This window comes from Ovis canadensis, chromosome 18, assembly GCF_042477335.2.
Source record: "Ovis canadensis isolate MfBH-ARS-UI-01 breed Bighorn chromosome 18, ARS-UI_OviCan_v2, whole genome shotgun sequence".
Taxonomy (NCBI): Eukaryota; Metazoa; Chordata; class Mammalia; order Artiodactyla; family Bovidae; genus Ovis; species Ovis canadensis.
In genome coordinates, this window is record NC_091262.1 from 42,086,953 (window position 1) to 42,106,640 (window position 19,688).

The 19,688-nt window shown below is 44.1% G+C and overlaps 1 protein-coding gene across 6 annotated transcripts in view; it reads right to left on the minus strand.

Annotated features, from left to right (window-relative positions):
* Window positions 1–19,688, minus strand: part of TJP1 (tight junction protein 1) — a 113,263-nt gene that overhangs the window by 36,224 nt on the left and 57,351 nt on the right. For all 6 annotated transcript variants that reach the window (XM_069559613.1, XM_069559612.1, XM_069559611.1 and 3 more), the window contains exons 5-8: window positions 12,528–12,804; window positions 8,116–8,219; window positions 7,367–7,535; window positions 7,023–7,170 (exon numbers count right to left, since the gene is read on the minus strand). In XM_069559613.1, the coding sequence (XP_069415714.1) occupies window positions 7,023–7,170; window positions 7,367–7,535; window positions 8,116–8,219; window positions 12,528–12,804 (698 nt within the window). The remainder of the gene's footprint in view (window positions 1–7,022; window positions 7,171–7,366; window positions 7,536–8,115; window positions 8,220–12,527; window positions 12,805–19,688) is intronic.

Consider the following 19,688-nt stretch of genomic DNA (forward strand, 5'->3'; position numbering starts at 1 on the left):
TCAGTCATGTCTGACTCTTTGTGACCCTATGGAGTATACCCCGCCGGGCTCCTCTGTCCATGGGATTCTCCAGGCAAGAATGCTGGAGTGGGTTGCCATGCCCTCCTCCAGGGGATCTTCCTGATCCAGGGATGAGAATCTTACGTCTCCTACACTGGCAGGCAGGTTCTTTACCACTAGTGCCACCTAGGAAGCCCCAAAGTTCTGTAGAAGACAATTGTTAAGACAAAGTCTCTGAGAGAGTTTTTAGTCACATAAACAAACTCAATGGAAACAGAGCCTTAAGTCTTATCCCGTCAACTCTGTGTGAGAATAGCAGATTAACACACACTCAACCAGATCAGTAACAGATGGCTTTAAGAGCAAGACTTCAGGTATGCAGGCAGAGGGCAGGCAGCTGGATCAGAGGGGCCTGGAGAGACAGGGACAGGGGAAGGGGTTTTCTCCTCCGAGTCCCCTGAGCAGGCAGGCAGGCCACAGCTTCCGACACTTCCGAGGGTACTCAGGCACTCGGTCTCTGACAAGACAGGTCCTCCAGCACTGCTTTCCCTGGGCCCTCGGAGGGCAGGATCCCTGTAAGTCCACCCAGCGACACCCATAGTGAGCCTCGGGCGCGTGGGGCGGGCTCCACCTTAGCACCACTGCTGTTGACCTCCTCACGGGTGATCCCTCACATTCTCCAGAGTTCTCTTTCATTTTCTACTGGCTAATCCTCTGTCGCTTCAATCTTGTTATATTTAACCTCTCTATATTAAACCTGTTCTGCTGAAACTGTGCTGTTTCTTGGACCCTGATGAAATATAGCAGACTGGCAACTCTTCAAGTTTTATTTCTGATTTCTAGCTCTCAAACACCTTCTAATGGACTGGTTATATCTTATTTAAAAATAATCTGAATACAGGAAATAAACTAAGGCTGAATGTTCACTGTAATAAAACATCCTTTTATAAAGCCCATTTCCTGTTACCTAAGAAATGACTCATCCTACGACAGCAACTTTATACTTTCTTTTCAGAACATTTATTGCATACAGATTGGCAAGAACTACATAGTTTAAAATGAAAATAAAAACTAGGTGCCCTTTAAAGACCACTGGAGTATCTCACCCCTAATAATAGAAATCAGAAACTCAGAAAGTAACTTAAACCAGGCTCCCAAGTTCTTCTCCACTGACAAGAGTTCAGCACGATGGGCCCCTAACACATATGAGGAAGAAACACCAAGGTGCACTCAAGTCTGGTAACTCAGGATGTTCCCACCAGTTAATCCCCTAAGTTAAATATGCAAACACACAGATATTACACACTGCAGTTTCTCCTCAACAGCAACTCAAAAATTATAGCACGGCACAGTGGATTAGAGGGTGAGCAAGGCAGAGTGAGCGCTATGGAGATTCTGGGTAGGTGCTCAGGCAGAGAAGCGAGAGCTGCCCCTAAGCATGCTGAGAGCAAGGAATGACCACCATACATTCACTGAACTGTATCTGCAAGCTAAGCTCTCACAATTTAAAATCCATTCTTTATACACTGCAACATTTTCTAGAAATACATGTGGTATATGCTTTTGAAAAAATAATGACTGTACTGCTCATTGCGACAAGGGGCTTTCATGATGCCTATCAGTCTGCACAGAGATTCTCCTCCTGCCTGTTCGTTTGTTTCGATGGCTGACAACATTGTAACCTAGCCACCTGAATTAGAAAGAAAACAGACCCATCATTCTGCAAGTGTAATTTTTGAAGAAATGAACAACTTTTAGTAAGGAATGACTGGAGAAAAACTAAGAAGGAAGGGCATCCTTGCCAGGGCTTCACTGGTTCGATGACTGTTAGGCACTTGGAGTAATGTTTTGAGTAAAACTACCCTTGACTGTGCAGGATATTTGGCTGATCTTATAACAAGACCAGTGTTAAGTTACCACACTCTTCATTTTTTATTAACATTCTCTCAAAGGGAATAAAGAACTGCCTTACATTATTTAAAAGCGGAAATAAAAGATCACATACTTACTACCTTCATATGTAAGTAGAGTAGTCTGTTTTCAACTATTTTATGTTTTATACTATATTTGTATAAGAAAATAATTCCCAGCTGATGGAACAAATAGAATGTATACTTTTTACTTTAAAAACAGTGACAATAAAGTATAATATTTAAGCTTGCTTTGGTGCCACTGGGCCCACAATCTCTGCTTAGAGGTTAAAATCCATCACTACGTAATACCCACAACATCACTAGACGGGGGTCTCCATTAACTAGAGAACCGTTATTAACTGTGATTCTCCCTTCAGACTGTTCCCTTACAAAGAGTATGAAAAACAAAAGGTCACTCTGGAGTTCTAATCCGGTTACCTAAAATTCCCAAGGATTGAAAATAACAGTCAGTGCTTACCCTCAATAACAGAAGTTCGGGATGGGTCATCAACATTCCACTCACTTTCCAACATTACACAAAGAATCCACCCTTCAGTAACAATTCAACTTAGAAACAACTGTTTTAAAGTTTCACATTCTCCCCAACCAATTTTCCAAAACCGGAAAAAAGAGAAAAATTTCCAAGGACTCCAGAGCACTGGCTCCTCTGCTTCTGTGGTCCACCCCAATGGTTGCCACGCTGTCCTCCCAACAAGCTGAGAGCTGTCCTCTCTCTCTTACTCGGACCCGTCCTCCACTGCGGCACCTTCTCACTGGCTCCCCTGAAGACAAGGTGGCCAGAGAGAGGCCTTCGTTCCATATATACATATGGATATAAGAAATGACTAAGTAATACAAAACATAACCTTTACAATTCAAAATTTCTACATATGAACCATATCCGAATTAGTTTGAACTTTTACTGCAATAGCGTTTTTCAACAGTGTACCCGCTTATGACAAATCAGTAGCACAAGAGTCACATCACAACAGTTTATAGAACAGAACCAAAGCATAAACAATATGTTGCTCTTCTACAGAGAAAAGTCACAAAATGAGCCTGTTAAATAACTGTAACGACTAGGGAGAGTGCAGTATAGCCAGGCAGAGGCTTGGAACTCACTCTGCACCTCAAATACTCTATAGTGATGAGTCCCCTTACTGACAGTCCTGCCAACCAGCACGAGGCAGTGCCCCAGTGAGGACCCCCAGCTCCATCCTGAGCAGAGTCTCAGTCCAGAGCAGGCAGTGGAACGACACTGAATAAAATATACAGAACCTAGCAACAAGCACCAAGTGATATAACAAAATCACTGTAACAGCACTCTCTATACAGATATTATTTTTTTAATTTACAAACAAAACTATTTTAACATCCTAGACCAGGGAGGGACTGGCAGACTTTTTCTGTAAATGGCTCTGTGGGCCAGGCACTCTCTGCCAAAAACTTTTCATAGTTATGACACTGTAGGATGGGTTCCAATAAAACTTTATTTGCAAAACTAGGCAGCAGGCTGAATCTGGCTGCAGTTTGCCAGCTGCTGTTCAAGACAACAATAAGAGTACACTGTTCATCTGATTCTAAGGAAGAAGTGAGCAAGTGTGTTGCACTCGGAACTCACCTCTCTAAGAAAAGAATATCACGTAGAGGAACCTACGTAGGTCACAACAAGGGAAGGCTCTGAAGGTTTCTGTTCCCTTGAGTAACCTTCCCCTTCTTTCTCTACTCCAGGAAGGGCCAACCCTTGAGTCAAAAGGCCAAGAGGCCTTAATTCTCTTGTCAACAACATAACCCTGGACTTGATCCTCAGCTTACACTGACTAGCCTACGGAACGAGGAAATCATCTTAGACACGGTCAATGTGAGCACATGAGAAGGCTACGTGGACAGCCTACAGCATGACTGCTCCTACCACCAATCACTGCAATAAAGGAAGCCGCCAATATCTGTGCCAGGTGTTCCAATCACCCTTCACAACTTTGTGGTGTATGATGCCTTCTTTATGTCAAATGAGGAAACTAAAGCTCAGAGAGGGATTCAAGGTGGTGCAAGTAACCAATGACAGGCTGGGGCTCAAACCCAGGAAAACTGGCTTCAAAGCCCAAAGAGACGACTGCATTCTGTTGCTTCTGACAACAGAAGGTTACTCCATTTCTGACAAAATGAAAGTTACTACTCTCTGCAGGTAACTGCAGTCTTACAAACACAAAGATATTCAGAAATCCAGGGGGGCAGTAGTGTTTGACACACTAAACTGAAACTTTTTTCACTCGTCTTTTTCTATCACTTTAAATTGCAGAATTATAATATTTGTAAAACAAAAGCATCTGTTCAAACAAACAACACAAGGATGTTCCATGGTGTTTTTTACACTAGGATTTTACTCTGTAGGATGAAACACATGCTGGAATCCAGACTGCCAAGAGAGACATCAATAATCTCATATATGCAGATGATACCACCATTATGTCAGAAAGTAAAGAGGAACTAAAGAGCCACTTGATGAAAGTGAAAGAGGAGAATTAAAAAATTGGCTTAAAACTCAACATTCAGAAAACTAGAATCATGGCATCCGGTCCCATCACTTCACGGCAAATAGATGGGGAAACAATGGAAACAGTGTCAGACTTAATTTTGGGGGGCTCCAAAATTACTGCAGATGGTAACTGCAGCCATGAAATTAAAAGACGCTTGCTCCTTGGAAGAAAAGTTATGACCAACCTAGACAGCATATTAAAATGCAGAGACATTACTTTGCCAACAAAGGTCTGTCTAGACAAAGCTATGGTTTTTCCTGTGGTCATGTATGGATGTGAGAGTTGGACTATAAAGAAAGCTGAGCACCGAAGAAATGATGCTTTTGAACTGTGGTGTTGGAGAAGACTCTTGAGAGTCCCTTGGACTGCAAGGAGATCCAACCAGTCCATCCTATCTGTCCTGAGTCTTCATCAGAAGGAATGATGCTGAAGCTGAAACTCCCAATACTTAGGCCACCAAATGCAAAGAACAGACTCATTGGAAAAGATGCTGGGAGGGACTGAGGCAGGAGGAGAAGGGGCCAACCGAGGCTGGGATGGCTGGATGGCATCACGGACTGATGGACATGAGTCTGAGCAAACTCTGGGAGCTGGTGACGGACAGGGAAGCCTGGAGTGCTGCAATCCACGGGGTGGCAGAGTCAGACATGACTGAGCGACTGAACTGATATCTAAAGTGTTTCTCAAAATGCAAGGACCCTCTAAATTAAAACTGCACAGTTGTCTGAATTTTAATAGTAACTTTATGGAGGAAATAAAACCTTTAAGCAACTGGTACTATTTTTCATCCTGCCTTTAGGCAGGCTACTTAAGTCTTCAGGAATTATATTATCAGCACAAACACATGAAAATAAATCTGCAGACATTTTGTCTTCTGTAGCCAAAGTACTATCTTCTCCTTAGGATCTGCTATGTGGTAACACGCAGAAGAGAATGCTATTATATTAGAAACTTAAAGTATTATTCCCTGCCTCCATCCCAGATGAACTCAGAAGCAGGCTCAAGATTCTGTATTTTTCAAAGAGCTCATATAACTGGTGTCACCTATAAAGAATACTTGAGGCTCCCAAGAGAAGCAAAACACTCCAATATAATAGGAAGACACCTAAAAAATTTTTTTAAAACCCTCTTCAACATTTAAAGTTACAGATGCCGAATATTTAGGAAATCTAAATGAAAAAATGTAAGTGTTAAAAACACCTATCTAAAGTTTAGAATTTGGTTATAATAGATACAAATGGCCAAAATTTTGATGAGTCTTTCTTTCTTTTTAAAGGAAAATCATGTCCAAACTGCTTGCTGCTAGCCTGGCTTCTAGGGCAGAGAACTGTGTTAAGAGCACACCACGCCCCATGGCTCATCTGGGTGTCAGCTCTATTGCTGTGTATGTGCTGCGGGCAGCCGTCCCTCTCCAGGTAAGGGATGCACCGTGTCAGCAAGATTTTCAGAATTAAGATGTTAACGTACAGCAGTTAAAACTAGTGATCAGATATTAGTCAGTTTTGCATGGGATGTACTATAATATTCCTTAAAAATCATTACAATGTTAATTACAAAGATCAGGGTTAATACAATTTATAAATCTAAAATCTGAAATTCTGAGAGAATCAGCTTCACAAACAGCTAAAATCAGCAGTGTGCAACAACTGTATCAGGGTGATTTCTGACAGTCTTCAGGAAAGCTCTCTTCTTCCTCAGCATCCTTGGCAAACACTTGCCGTACCCACTTCTGGGCATTCTCTCTTTTGTTTCTCTTGGCAATTTTAGTGACTTCATGGCTTAGGTGACCACCACCCTCATGCAAGTCAGTCACAAACAATCACAGTGAGTCTTAAATTGGTCAGCTCTGGACTTGACTAAGTGCACACAGAAGAGCCCCATGTGGACTGCTGCTAAAACCTAGGTCCACTGTTGGCCAACAGAGCCCTGAGCACGTCCAGAAATCTTACGTAAAATGCTACATGTATCTGTGAATGTGCATCTTTCTGGAGAGAAAGATCATCATTTTTTTTCAGATTCTCAAATGTGCATGTGACCCCTCAGAACATAAACTCAGATAAGTCACATAATACTACCATGGCAGACCCTTTGACATAAATAAATACCACACAGTGTACTTTAAAGGGAAAAACAAAAGTCTAGGTTAATCTCCACTGAAAGACACTATCATACATGTTTAATTTCTCCTAAAGCTTGTTAGCATCTTCTAATGCAGTGAGTGGATCAGCAAACTACAGCCAAGAGCCAACTGTTTTTTTTTTTAAGTTTCACTGGAAAACAGCCATGTCCATTCATTTACATACTGTCTACAGTAGTTCTGAGCCACTAAGACAGAGCTGAGTGACAAGATTTGGATCACGTACCTAAAACATTTACTATTTGGCCTTTTATGAAACAGTTTGACTGACCTCTGTTATTCTAGGTAAGAAATACATAAACTAATAGAGAAACACAAAGCAAATTTAAGTAATCAAAAAAAAAGATCCATCTTCTAGTTTTATTTCTAAGCAAAACCAGAAGCATGCACCGAGCACACACACCACTGTTTCCTTTACACACAGAGAGTGGTTACCTGCCACTGCTGGGCTGCTGTGGAGAGTGTCTGGAATGGTCGGAAGGCTCAGACCGCTGGTCAGGAGACCGAGAGCGGCTGTGACGGGGAGGCCGCTCGTGGGATCGACCTGAATGGTCTGATGCCAGTGACTGGATTTCTGAAATATCTGTTAAACAAAAGGGTGCTGTTTATTTTCCCAAGATTATAGTAAAATATAAGGCACTCCAATGACAAAGGAAATAAGTTACTAAATATAATTTTCCATACAATGGTGGATTTAAGCATTAACTTAAACACGTCCGACCTTCCCACTTTAAGCAACAGATCACCTTGAGGGTCTCTAGAAACAGAACCACACTCACCGTCCCTCTCGGAGGCGTCAGCAGAGTGGATGCTGTCGGAAAGGTCAGGGACATTCAGCAGGGTAGCCCGCTCATCTCTCTGAACCACCATCTTTAACTTGCCCTTAGACCTCTCGATCAGCGTCTTTGCATCTGTCAGTGACATGTTTTCCGTCACGGTACCATTTATCTGCAACAGAAAAGAGACTGTAGTTTGAAGCTAAATGACAAAAATACAAGCATTAACTTAGTGAGACATGGACAGCAATATCTCAGCTGCTCCCAGGCTTTCTCTGAGAGCTAAAATATTCCCTTTGCACTTTCCTAAACTATCAAAGTACTCCTCCTTCCCAAAATGATAAACCTTCACTATACTCACTACACAGCTGCTCTGCCAGAGGAGCCCACATCACACCCTCTACCTCTTCCTGTGACTTATGAGCAAACCAATAAAGCTGACATTTCAGTAACATCTGGAGGAGTAATCAAAACCACTTAAAGTGGAACAACAGGCAAACCTGTCTACAAAGTAACTCCTGTTAGTGAATAATACGCATCTGGAGCTATTAATTCTCCAGGACAACATGACGCCCAAAGAAAAGCATCCGTGTTGACATGGAGTAACAGTCATGGCAGGCTATACAGTCCCCCAAATACTGATTTCTAATTCTTCTTGGAAAAATCCATTCAAATATGAAAAGGAGCTATGTGGTCACACTAGAACTTGTTTTCTATTGCAGTTCATCAAAATGTTAAGAACATGACTATACCTTCAATACAACATCGCCTTCTTGAATATTGCCATCTCTTGCTGCCAAACTATCTTGTGAAATTTCCTTCACAAATATATGGCTGGCCAATCGAAGACCATATTCTGAAATAATATATTTAAATGTCTTTAGTGTAAAATCCCAAGACACTTAAATAGAGTTTAAAAGTATGAAACGAATAATCACCACATAAAGAAAGTTTTAAAGTACAATCAATAAGTTCTTCTTGGCCTTCCTGCAAAGAAGACATTTCCTCGTGCCATCAGAAGTTGTCACCATCAGTGCGAAAGCACAGGGCAAGTCTGTGGTCCAACAGCAGACTGACACTCATGCCCTCACTGCGTAGAGAGAGGACTAAAGAGAAGACCATGCCCTCTGACCTGCCAGGCTGATGCACCAGGCTCTTAGAAGGTTTGATGACAATAATTCTGAAAACAAATACCCTGGGAAGCTCAATGATTTTTAGCGATGACTTGTATTACCACGTGTATACTACTTTTGTTTCCCCCAATTCCTACAGAAGAGGATCTTGGGTCCTAAACCTGTCCAACTCTGAGAGGCAAAAGCAGAACATCAGCACGAGCCACTAGAACTAGGGCCTGGAAGGAGCCAAGCAGAGAGGGGAGGAGTTAAGGATGCCAGTCCTTCCAACAGCCAGCAGAGCACCCAGGAGGCAGCAGCAGCAGGAATAGGACCTGTGGGCAGGGGAGCGGTCAGAACTAAAGATATTACTGGCAGAGTCCAAAACCCCATCCAGGGGCCTGCAGAGTGATGGACTGTTTTTTTTTTAAATTAGAACAATATACAATCAGTATGATGTCCATAGGAACAGGATTGCTCCTGGTTGTGTTAGGAATCTAACTGGGAGCAAGAAAAATAGAAGGGAAATAAGTGTTATTTTTAAGGTGGGCTAAAACCTGCTACTCAAGCTTTTAGAAGCTACATCAAAGTTACAGTTTAACTTAAGGTAAATATGCAAAGAGTGTTGACAAATAGAAATAACTGGGACCAAAAAAAAAAAGACTTTACAGAATCTACGCAGTCCACTCGGTGCTTCAGAAACAGTCATCGTATCTCAGAAATAAAGTGTTGATTAAAAGCCTGCCCTTATTTAGGATTTAAAAATTATAAACTGCCAATACAGATATGACTCTGAAATATTCCCTGTATATGAAAGTATCATTTATCTCAAGTATTTCTCTGGTAAATATGAATGAGGTCGCAGGCTCTCCAGGGAAAAGCAGCAAGCAAGAGGCAGCCCCGCGCTCTGGCAGCAGGGAAAGGACGTCACCGCAGTCCAGTTTCAGTGGAGCTCAGAGCGGGTAGTACAGCCCTCTGTGCCCGGGGAGGGGTGGGGGGATGGGGGGGGGGGGCGGGTCACAGAGGGCACCTCCCTCTCGGCCCCGAGAAGCAACCAAGTTAACGCTCCATCTAAGAAACACTGCCACTAAAGCTGAAAAGTGAGGTTGTGTGGTGGGGCAGTGGCACAGACAGAATGCCTAAAAACAGACACAGCAGAAGGCATGAAGGAAGACGAGGCAGGTTTGATGAAGCCTAAGTCCAAGCCAGGCTTCAGCAATACGTGAACCGTGAATCCCCGATGTTCAAGCTGGTTTTAGAAAAGGCAGAGGAACCAGAGATCAAATTGCCAACATCCGCTGGATCATGGAAAAAGCAAGAGAGTTCCAGAAAAACATCTATTTCTGCTTTGTTGACTATGCCAAAGCCTTTGATTGTGTGGATCACAATAAACTGTGGAAAATTCTGACAGAGATGGGAATACCAGACCACCTACCCTGCCTCTTGAGAAATCTGTATGCAGGTCAGGAAGCAACAGTTAGAACTGGACATGGAACAACAGACTGGTTCCAAACAGGAAAAGGAGTACGTATATTGTCACCCTGCTTATTTAACGTCTATGCAGAGTACATCATGAGAAATACTGGACTGGAAGAAGCACAAGCTGGAATCAAGAGTGCCGGGAGAAATATCAATAACCTCAGATATGCAGATGACACCACCCTTATAGCAGAAAGTGAAGAGGAGCTAAAAAGCCTCTTGATGAAAGTGAAAGGGGAGAGCAAAAGAGTTGGCTTAAAGCTCAATATTCAGAAAACGAAGATCATGGCATCCGGTCCTATCACTTCACGGCAAATAGATGGAGAAACAATAGAAACAGTGTCAGACTTTATTTTTGGGGGCTCCAAAATCACTGCAGATGGTGACTGCAGCCATGAAATTAAAAGACGCTTACTCCTTGGAAGAAAAGTTATGACCAACCTAGATAGTATATTCAAAAGCAGAGACATTACCTTGCCAACTAAGGTCCGTCTAGTCAAGGCTATGGTTTTTCCAGTGGTCATGTATGGATGTGAGAGTTGGACTGTGAAGAAGGCTGAGCACCGATGAATTGATGCTTTTGAACTGTGGTGTTGGAGAAGACTCTTGAGAGTCCCTTGGACTGCAAGGAGATCCAACCAGTCCATTCTGGAGGAGATCAACCCTGGGATTTCTTTGGAAGGAATGATGCTGAAGCTGAAACTCCAGTACTTTGGCCACCTCATGCGAAGAGTTGACTCATTGGAAAAGACTCTGATGCTGGGAGGGATTGGGGGCAGGAGGAGAAGGGTACGACAGAGGATGAGATGGCTGGATGGCATCACAGACTCGACGGACAGGAGTCTGAGTGAACTCCGGGAGATGGTGATGGACAGGGAGGCCTGGCGTGCTGCAATTCATGGCGTTGCAAAGAGTCAGACACGACTGAGCGACTGAACTGAACTAAACTGAAGTGTAGGAAGAGTCAGACACAGCAGCGCCCCAGAGGCCCTATAACCCAAGGAGCAGAAACCACAGGAGCCCCAGAGACGAGCTCACGAGGGTGAGCCAGTCCAGTTAAGAAAGGGCAGTGTGGTGCTCCTCAGCGAGCCCCACCACCCCGCTGCCAAAACCCACGTGGGTTAACTTGACAGCAGTGGTCCTTCTCTAGTGTGTACGCACCTCAGGCATCACACTGAACACTTCGGATATACACACGAACACATACTGTTTATCACACGTCAGCAACGATGGGCGAAGAGAAGGTGCTGGTGGCCCGGATGAGGGGCGGGGGTGGAGAAGGGAGGAGCAGGACAGCAGGGTGGCTGTGGACTCAGCAGACACAGGGAAGCTGAGTGGAGATGGCAGCGCAGGTCATCACGCCACAGTGAGCATGGCTGGCCTGAGACACCAGGTGCAGAAGGACAATTGATGCGCTGCTGTGTAAGAAACACGAGGAAACATTCCAAGAGGGACACGGGAGTTTCGCTGGAGATGTGCTGAGTCTGAGGGCGACGGAGGACGCGTCAGTGAACCAGTCTGAGCCAGCCGGGACCCTGTGGTGCACACAGGCGTGGGGAAGGAGCTGCACCATCATGAGAGCTCCTCAACACCCCAGGAGAGAATTCACAAAACACTGGAAGCTACGGTGAGTATAATGAGCTTGCCAAGGATACAGAAGGGGGGGAAGCCCTGACACCCACAGCACCGCAGAAGCCAAGAGAGAACATGAGAACCGGAGTGGTGAACTGTGAAATGGTGCTGAAGGGACAAGATGCAGACTGGGAACTCCTGCCGGATTCGTGCGACCAGGTCCCGGGGCAGACACCAGAGCACCCACCAGACACTGAAGCGGGGGGCACTGACTAGTTCTGGGAGCAGGTACAGAGAGGGGGCTGAAGCGTGGGTGGCGAACGAGAAGCACCAGTTCTGAACACAGACCGTTCTATGGAGTCCTGTGGACAAGGGGGCGGGAGTCGTGAGGAGGGGATGCGTCAGGTTTCGGGAAAGCAAATCAAAACCAAGCTGGAGAGACTATTGCGCCTTTTCGTCAAAGCTGTCATCACCAGTGCTTTCCTGTGTGGGAGAGACACATCCATAGCAGGGCTGGTATGGCCACCACCAGACTCATCTGGTATGGGCTGTGACTACCTGAGGGCAGGCAGCCAGGCTGCAGCCACAGAGTTTTGACAACTGTGTTCTTTCTTTATAGAGGAGCATCCCAGCTCTCCATCTGGGGCAGCAAGCTGCCCTCCCTTCCTAGCCAGCACTCTCTGCCGGGATGCGGATGCAGCCACGACTAAGCCCAGCCCGAGCCTGACCACGAAGTCAACGCAGCACTGCAACCGAGGCAGGGACGGCAGGGCACCTCCTACTCACAGAGCTAACCTAGCACCCCTACTGGACACGCTATCTGCTACAACAAGAAAGAGGAGGAAACCGACGAGCCCTGAGGCCTGCAGTAACAGGATGTGCTTTCAAGCACAAGGACACAACAACAAAGGTAACAAAAGACAACAGAGCAAAGATGTCAAGAGACCGCAAATTTACTTCTCTAAAATTCTCATGCGAAAAGGCTAGGTTGGCGGAAATACCTTCATTCTTCCGAGACTTCACCAGGGTGACTTTGGTGGGTCTGGCAGGCTGACTGGAGGCCACAGACCGCCTGTCGGACCGCGGCGACAGACTCCTCTCCCGACTGACACTCCTATCTCGGCCCCAGCTCTTCTCACTCCTCCTGTGTGCCAGGGGCCCACGACCACTTCTCGGGTCGTGTGCCTCCTCGTCATAACTGTCCTGTTCATTCTCAGACACAGGTTCAGGATCAGGACGACTTACTGGGATCTGAACTTTCTTCTTCCTTCGAATGGTCTATAAATAAGAAAGGAGATGGTATGAGTTGACGGATGCACCTTCAGTTCTTCGGAGAGGAAAACCACATTTTTCTGGTCTCATATTAATTATGAATAACAAATATAATAGGCAAATATAACCAATTACTAAGAAATACATTTCCATACAGGTTCTTTTCTGCTTTACTGGTAAAGGATCTGGTTAAGAAGCACATTGGAATCGAGGGCTAATAAAGTTTTTACTTAATTCAGAACATCTTCTACGTTTAATAATCACAAACTTAAAGGGGAACTAGTAACTGCCAGTGGTCTGAATAAAGGCGGGAGTGCTGTACCCTTATCACTGAGCATCCTGCAGAGCTACCAAACCACTGCAGGCTCAACTCCATTCCTTACAAGCTTCAGAATCCATCAGTACCAAGGACCACAAGTGTCCTGTGGGAACTCTACGAGGCAAATTCACTGCACCTCCACACTAACACTGGACGAGTATGCTGGAGCTAAAAACTTCACGATACTTTATCAATATAAACTGCTCTCAGATTCTCTCTCCAAAATATGTAACTTCTGGTCCAGGTGTGAACGTCTTTTGGCTTTTTCTCCTGGCTGGCTCTGGTGCTGATTAAGTTTTCCTGTCCATTTCTTTCCCTCACTTTCTGAAGATCAAGGTCTGTGTGCACTGTCTGCTCACAAAGGGGCCGCCTCCTCCCTGGCCTGACTCCCCACACTGTGTACACTTGCTCTCGTCAGAGATCTGCAAGATCTCCTTGGGGAACACTCCTTGTCTTCTACTTCTGACACCATCATCTACTAAAACTCTTACCCGTCCATCTTGTTTCTGACTCCTCCATGCCCTCCTGTTCTCCTAAATCCATCAACTCCCTCCTAGTTTCAACAGCCTTCTTCCCAAGTTTGACGAGATGTCAGGTTTGGGTATTTAAATGATTTTCTGCAGCCCCAGGACCCCACAGCCCTGAACCTGCTGAGTCAGGACCTAGCCGCCCCAGAAGGCCAGCACCAGTCCCCGTACCTCCAGGGCCTTGTGGCCAGCGACCCCAGGACCAGCCTGCCTACCCTGGGCACTAGTCCTGGACACACAGGATCCTGACTCCGTCCACCAGCAGGCTGACACCAGGACCCCCGGCCATGGAGCTTTTTAACAAAATTTGACATCCATGTATGATTGAAAAAAAAAGAAAAACTAAGTGCATATAGAGGGAACATGAAAAAGGTAGGTCATATATAAGCTCACAGCTAACATCATATTCAGTGGTGTAAAGCTGAGAGCATTTTCTCTAAGACAAGGATCCCCACTGTCACTCTTTCACTCAAAGTACTATTGGAAGTCCTAGCTCCAGCAATCAGACAAGACAAAGAAGTCCAAACTGGAAAGGAAGAAGGACAACTGTTGATGTGTGAGGATGACATACCACAAAGAAAATCCTAAAGACACCACCAATAAACTAGCAGAGCTCGTCAATAAGTTCAGCAAAGTTGCAGAATAAAGAACTAATACACAGAAATCTGTTGCGTTTCTATACAATAACAACAAACTATCAGAAGGAGAAATTAAGAAAACAATCCCATTTATAAATTACATCAGAAAATAAAATTCCTGGGAGACAATCTAACTAAGGAGATAAAAGACCTATATTTGGAAAATAGAAAGACACAGATGCAAGAAACTGAAGACAAGAGGCAAAGATGGAAAGCTACAAGTTCATGGGCTGGAAGAAATAATGTGAACACAACCACACCACCCAAAGCAATCTACATATCCAATCCAATTCCTCTCAAAATACCAGTGGCATTTTCCACAGAACAAGTAACTCTAAAATGTGTATGGAAAAACAAAAGACTGAATAGAAAAACAAACAAACCCAGAAATAATCCTGAAAATGAAGAATAAAGCTGGAGGCAACATGTACATATCCAGATCTCAAACTACACTACATGGTTACAGCCATCAAAACAGCATGGTATTACCACCAAGACAGGCACATAAATCACTAGAACAGAACAGGAAGCCCAGATGAAGAATCCAGACTTACAAGGGTGATTCATCCTTGACAAAAGAGGCAAGAATATATAGCCTCCTAAATAAATGGTGCTGAGAAAACAGGACAGCTACATGTACAAGAATTCCACTGGACTACTCTTTCACACCACACACAAAAAATAAACTCAAAATGGATGTAAGATTTAAATGTAAGATCTGAACCCATAAAAGTCCTAGAAGAAAACACAGGCGGTACATGGATCTGCCTCCTCAGGCAAGAGAAAGAAAAACAAAAATAAACAAATGGAACTACATCCAACTAAAAAGCTTTTACACAGTGAAGTAAACAATCATCAAAACGGAAAGGCTGCTGAGAAAATGGGAGAAGATATTTGCAAATGACATGACCCACAAAGGGTTAATATCCAAAATATACCAAGAACTTACAAAACTCAGTATCAACAAATACATAAATCAGTAACTCGATTGAAAACTGGGCAGAGGATCCGAATAGATATCTTTCCGAAGACGACATACAGATGGCTAACAGGCGCATGAAAACATGCTCGATATTACTAATATTCAGGAAATGCCAATCAAAACCACAATGAGATATTGCCTCCCACCTGTTAGAACAGCAATTATTAAAAAAACAAAGGCAAATGACAAGCGTTGATGAGGGAGATGTGCTGAGTGTGGAGCAAAGGGAAATACTTGTGGTCTGCTAGTGGGAATGTAACCTGGTGCAGCCATGGCAGAAAACAGCATAGCCCATCTCAAAAAATTAAAAATAGAACTACCATATGATCCAGCAAATTCCACTCCTATTTATCCAAAGAAAACAAAAACACTAAACAGAAAAGACGTTTATGGAAACCCCCTTTTGGTCCAGTGGTTAGGGCTCCACCTTCCACACCAGGAGGCTCAAGTTCAATTGCGGCTGGGTAACTAAGATCCCACATGCCACAAGGCCAAAAAAAAGTAAGAAAAGAGAGAAGACATTTGCACTCCTATGTTCACTGCAGCATTATTTATAATATCTAAGAAACAGAGGCAATGCAAGTGTCCATCAATAGATTAATTGATGAAGAAGATTTGATACACACACACACATGAATACTACTTAGCCATGAAAAAGAATAATAATGTGCCATTCGCAAGAACATGAATGGACCTGGAGGGCATTATGTTAAGTGCAGTAATATGTGGAATCTACAAAAACAGATGAGCAACCCTAACAAGATAAAGATGGAGCTACAGATACAGAGCAGAAATGGGTGGTTGCCAGAGGAGGAGAGAGACAGAAGAGAGAAAGCAACAGGCACAAACTTCCAGTTGCAAAATAAGTGGGCCGTGGGTGTGAAATGTACGGTGTGGGGAACACAGTAACTGTGCAATACCTTTGTGCAGACATAACGCAGCTAGACTTACCCTGGTGACTTTGAAAGGCAGAGAAATACACAATCACCGTGTTGTTAAACTAGCCTAGACAGCATATTCAAAAGCAGAGACATTGCCGACTAACGTCCGTCTAGTCAAGGCTATGGTTTTTCCTGTGGTCATGTATGGATGTGAGAGTTGGACTGTGAAGAAGGCTGAGTGCCGAAGAATTGATGCTTCTGAACTGTGGTGTTGGAGAAGACTCTTGAGAGTCCCTTGGACTGCACGGAGATCCAACCAGTCCATTCTGAAGGAGATCAACCCTGGGATTTCTTTGGAAGGAATGATGCTGAAGCTGAAACTCCAGTACTTTGGCCACCTCATGCGAAGAGTTGACTCATTGGAAAAGACTCTGATGCTGGGAGGGATTGGGGGCAGGAGGAGAAGGGTACGACAGAGGATGAGATGGCTGGATGGCATCACGGACTTGATGGACGGGAGTCTGAGTGAACTCCGGGAGATGGTGATGGACAGGGAGGCCTGGCATGCTGCCATTCATGGAGTCGCAAAGAGTCGGACATGACTGAGCGACTGAACTGAACTTAACTGAACACAGTGTTGTAGGTCAATTATACTCCAAAAACAAATTTATAGAAATAGAGGTCAGACTTGTGGTTATAGAGGTGGCGGGGATGGGGGACTAGATGAAGAAAATCAGAGTGTTAAGCTTCCCTTTATAAGATAAATGAGTAGTAGAGGTGTCATGGAGACCATAACAAATATAATTAAACCTGATAAGACTAAATCATAAGAGTTTTCACTTCAAAGGAAAAAAAACTTTTTCTATTTCTTTAATTTTGTATCTCTATGAGGTGATGGATGCTCACTACACATACCATGGTCATTGTTCCATGAAGCCACATCAGCCGGCTGCACCCCTTCAACCTGCACAGTGCTGGCTGTCACCTGTGTCTCAATAAGGCTGGCCATGTGCCAGGACAAACCCTGATCCTGTGCTAGGCCCCCTTTGGGTGGCTGCATCCCCCCACTCTGTGATGACGTCATCATCTACAAATTCATCTTACTTCAAAGAATCCTTTCATTTCTTTGGCAATCCTCTCATCTACCTCTGGCTGCCTTAGATTCTGTGGAATCAACTAACAAGGGTGCCCCAAAGTGTTCTCTGAGATGTCATTCATCTGGGCTGATTTGCAGAGATCAGTCACTTCACATCCCCTCCACTCCTACATGTTTTCAATATCTCATTTATTCAGTCTTCCTTCCTGGTCTCAAAGACAAGTCCATCCTCCTCCTTACGAGCAACACCCTTTCAGAGGAGCTTAATCTTATCCCTCCCCTCCTGCATGACCTTTCCTCATCATTTACCACCCCCTGCCCCACGTACCACCCTATTTACCTCCAGCTTGTCCTCTGCCTACTAACTGGCATATGCGTGTGCTACTCATTTCCAAGTCATCATCTTTTCTCTTCTTTTTGTGACTAACTTTGTTCAAAGGGCTGCTCCACACTTAATACCATACCTTCTGACCACTAAGAGTGATCAAAGAAGGCCTCTTGGAGGGAATAACATTGAAGCTGAAGGTCAGCAAGGAGCAAGACACTAGCATGTGGAAAGGACAGGCAGCCGAGGCCTGTGCTGAACACAGGAAAGGCTGCCAGTGCTGCTGCTCCCAGTACCGCCCTGCTGAGCCCTTCTCGGCCACATTCCCTGTAAGGCACCCCCCTAACTGCCTCCCTGAGTTTCACCTCTATTTCCATCTTCTACATTTGGTATTAGAAGCTATTCTGTTAGCACTTTGATCTTCAACTGCTCCCTAGTAAGGTATAATCGAATCAAGATTGCTGGGAGAAATATCAACAACCTTAGATATGCAGATGACACCACATTAATGACACAAAGTGAAGAACTAAAGAGCCTCTTGATGAGGAGAGGAAAAATAGGAGAGTGGAAAAATTGGCTTAAAACTCAACATTCAAAAAACTGAGATCATGGCATCCAGTCCCATCATTTCATGGCAAATAGATGGGGAAAAATGGAAATAGTAACAGATTTTATTTTCTTGGGCTCCAAAATCACTGTAGATGGTGACTGCAGCCTTGAAATTTAAAAACCTTTGCTCCTTGGAAGAAAAGCTATGGAAAACCTAGATAGCATTATTAAAAAGCAGAGATGTCACCTTGCAGACAAAGGTCCATATTGTCAAAGATATGGTTTTTCCAGTAGTCATGTGTGGATGTGCAAGTTGGACCATAAACAAGACTGAGCACCAAAGAACTGATGCTTTTACACTGTGGTACTGGAGAAGACTCAAGAGTCCCTTGGAAACCAAGGAGATCAAATCAGTCAATCCTAAAGGAAATCAACCCTTAATATTCATTGAAAGGAGTGATACTGAAACTCCAATACTTTTGCTACCTGATGTGAGGAGCTGACTCACTAGAAAAGACTGTGATGCTGGGAAAGATTGAAGGCAGGAAGAAAAGAGGGTGGCAGAGGGTGAGATGGTTGGATGGCATCATCGACTGGATGGACATGAGTTTGAGCAAACTCTGGGAGATGGCGAAGGACAGGAAAGCCTAGTGTGCTACAATCCATGGGGTAGCAAAGGGTCAGACACAACTTAGCAACTGAACAACAACAATAATAAGATATAAACAGGGCTTCCCAGGTGGTTCAGTGGGTAAAGAATCTGCCTGCAATACAGGAGATGCAGGTTCAAACTGTAGGTCAAACAGATCCCCTAGAGGCCATGGCAACCCACACTAGTATGCATGCTCGGAGAATCCCATGGACAGAGGAACCTGGTGGGCTACAGTCCATAGGGTCACAAAGAGTTGGACAGGACTGAAGTTACAGAGCAGGTGCACACACACAGTACAAACAAAAACAAAGTAACCAATGGAGTCCTCAAAGCTTTCCCTATCACTCCCCCAGGAGAGTGAGTGTACACCACTACTTCTCTGAAATCTGTGCCTGAAGCCCTCTCCATCTCTGGTTATGCGCATTATGCTGACGACTGTGTGTACCTCCCCATGGAGCCTGCTGAAATTCAAGTTTCCTGAGAAGTGTCTGCACCCAGTAAATGTTTAACTCACTGAAAAATATCCAATCCTGCTATGATTCTCCATTTATACTACGAATGAACCCACAAAGGCTTGCTTGCTGATCATTCCGGATTTTAACACAAATATTTTCACAGGTGGTTTTTTTTTTTTTTTGGATGAGGACCACTTTTAAAATCTTTACTGAATTTGTTACAGTCTTGCTTCTGTTTTATGATTTGGTTTCATGGCTTCGAGGCATGTGGCATCTTAGCTCCCTGACCAAGGACTGACCCCTCCCTTCCTCACCCCTTGCACTGGAAGGCTAACAAGCCTTAATCACTGAACTTCCAGGAAGTCCCAACTTTGAAAATTTTGACACAAAACTTGGGGGAAAATGCTTACTTCAAAACAGCTTACCTGAATAAAAGATTCAAATATAAAATAAAATAATGAAATTA